This window comes from Lygodium microphyllum, chromosome 2 (assembly GCF_053477565.2).
Source record: "Lygodium microphyllum isolate KBCC chromosome 2, Lygodium_microphyllum_v1.1.10, whole genome shotgun sequence".
Lineage (NCBI taxonomy): Eukaryota > Viridiplantae > Streptophyta > Polypodiopsida > Schizaeales > Lygodiaceae > Lygodium > Lygodium microphyllum.
In genome coordinates this window covers 84213566-84215610 of record NC_141136.1, presented here as the reverse complement: position 1 = coordinate 84215610, position 2045 = coordinate 84213566, and the positions used below count along the sequence as shown (strand labels likewise).

Below are 2045 nucleotides of genomic sequence, written 5' to 3'. Positions count from 1 at the left end.
TCCAACTAGAAGTCAAAAGACCAATGAGGAGCAAACATCTTTCTGCAAGTGCAGGGACCTCAAGGCCCATTGATGTTGATGCTTTAGAGTTCCCAAATAGTATCTATTTAGAGGATGATCAAAAGTCACAAAAGGCAAGGCTTTGCAAGTGCTTGGGCCAGGATTTTTTGCCTTATATGGATATTGTCATGCCCCACTTCTCAATTTTGCACAGCTTAAGCCTAATGTAACGATTACAAATGTTGATGCCTCTAGGATGGGTTATAGTGCAGGCATTTTTGTCTGTAGTGGTCTTCTGACTATATATGGTATGTATGGAGATATAGAGAAAGAAAAGAATATGTTCAATGGATTATCAGAGCACAATCCAATGACATGGAACTCAATTCTCTTGGCTCACACCAAGCTGGAAGATGCAGCAAAGGCTCTTCGTCTGTATCAGAAAATGTACGAATTTGGCATAAATTCAGACAGGGCAACATTTCTGTGCATCCTCCAGGCATGTGGCAATACTTATAGTGTGGAAATGGGGAGATTGGTGCATCATCATATGGTCTCTAGTGGATTTGACACTGATCACATGATCAGTAATACTCTGGTTAATATGTATGCTAAGTGTGACAATCTAGAGGAAGCATGCCAATTGTTTGATAGATTATCAGTCCACACCGTAGTTGCATGGACAGCCATGGTTGGTGCATATGTCCGATGCAATGATGATATTTTTGCTCTCAAACAGTATGACAAAATGCTTGATGAGGGCATTAAACCAAGGCAGGTGGCAGATTCCAGGGAGAAAACTATCTTGTGAACTTGCTTATTACTAAAGAAGCCTTTTCTGGAGGGTAGGTCTTCATGGTGGAATGTTGGAGTTGACTATGCTGGCAATCTTCAAACTGGGTAATGCCCTTGACCAGTGCTGCGATGGATGTATTGGTATAGGGATACGTGCTGGTAATTCTCTATTCCTTGGCTGGGACACTGTGCTTGGGCCTTATTCTGTACTTCCACTTCAAGGTGGGCAAACAGCAGCAGCTGGTGTTATGTGATTTGACTCAACATGGATTGTTCGCATGGTGCTTGTTGGCTTTTGTGTATTGTGGAGCTTGGGCGATTAGTACACAGAGAGTAATTGGAAGCTCTATCATTGAGTTTTATGCAAAGTTTGGATGCCTTAATAAAGCGCATTGCATGTTTAATCAATTGCTCGATTGTGACGTAATGACATGGGGCTATTGTGGGAGGGGTGGCTTTTCTGGTAAAAGGGGAGTGCAGTGTATCGGGAGTATGAAGAAAAGCGGAAAACAGAAAAGAAGGGAGGAATTGGAGAAGCTATGGCTTAGTGTTATTTTCGAGATGTTGTTGAAGGACTCATGTACCTTCACAAGAAGAATGTCATACATGGGGATATCAAGCCTGAGAACCTTCTTGTACACCTGTTTTCACAGCACCTGAATGTTGCTCTAACTCTGCATATCATGGCAAAGCAGCAGATATTTTAACACTGGGAGTCACACTTTACTGTATGGTTTTTGGTAGCTCAAGGCTATCATCCAACTCTGCAAAAGCAATCCTTCGGTTCTTTAGGATCCTTCTCTTTGCTTCTTGCAGAACTACCTCGAGAAGCTTGATGTAAAAGTCCCACCAGCTACTTACTCCAAATCGAGTTCTGCTCTGCACAATGATTTAAAGCTCATAGGTTGCTAAATCACAGCAATAAAGATGGATTCAACTCTCCTTTGGAGTTCAGTACCGCCGCTCATGTTAATCCTTCCTTTGTGGATGGCGTTACTTCAAAAGGCATACACATAGCTTCTCTCTCCCTCAGAATTTTCTTACCCGAGTATGCTCTTCCATAGGAATATGGACACACAGGTTTATTTGGACACCTGCCCAAGGTTTTCAAGACTGTGAACCAAATATAATGCACGGATTCAGCACAAGAGCTCACCTGAATGCACGTCATAGCAGCTATGGTGGTGTAGGTTAGGATATGGATGCAATGAGTGGCACATAAAGAATAAGGCTTACTTCAACTCTTCAGT

The 2045-nt window shown here is 42.3% G+C and overlaps 1 protein-coding gene across 1 annotated transcript; it reads left to right on the top strand.

Moving 5' to 3' along the window:
- The first annotated feature begins 256 nt into the window (after positions 1-256).
- On the top strand, positions 257-1049 carry LOC148039966 (pentatricopeptide repeat-containing protein At3g24000, mitochondrial-like). Its single transcript, XM_087662748.1, has 2 exons — positions 257-778; positions 918-1049. The coding sequence occupies exons 1-2, from the start codon at positions 257-259 to the stop codon at positions 1047-1049; spliced, it is 654 nt and encodes a 217-aa protein (XP_087518874.1).
- Positions 1050-2045: the final 996 nt, after the last annotated feature.

Coding starts and splice junctions, on each gene's coding strand:
- LOC148039966 (XM_087662748.1), top strand. CDS start 257: ATGGGTTATAGTGCAGGCATTTTTGTCTGTAGTGGTCTTCTGACTATA. Junction 779..917: donor AGGGCATTAAACCAAGGCAG/GTGGCAGATTCC, acceptor GCCCTTGACCAG/TGCTGCGATGGATGTATTGG.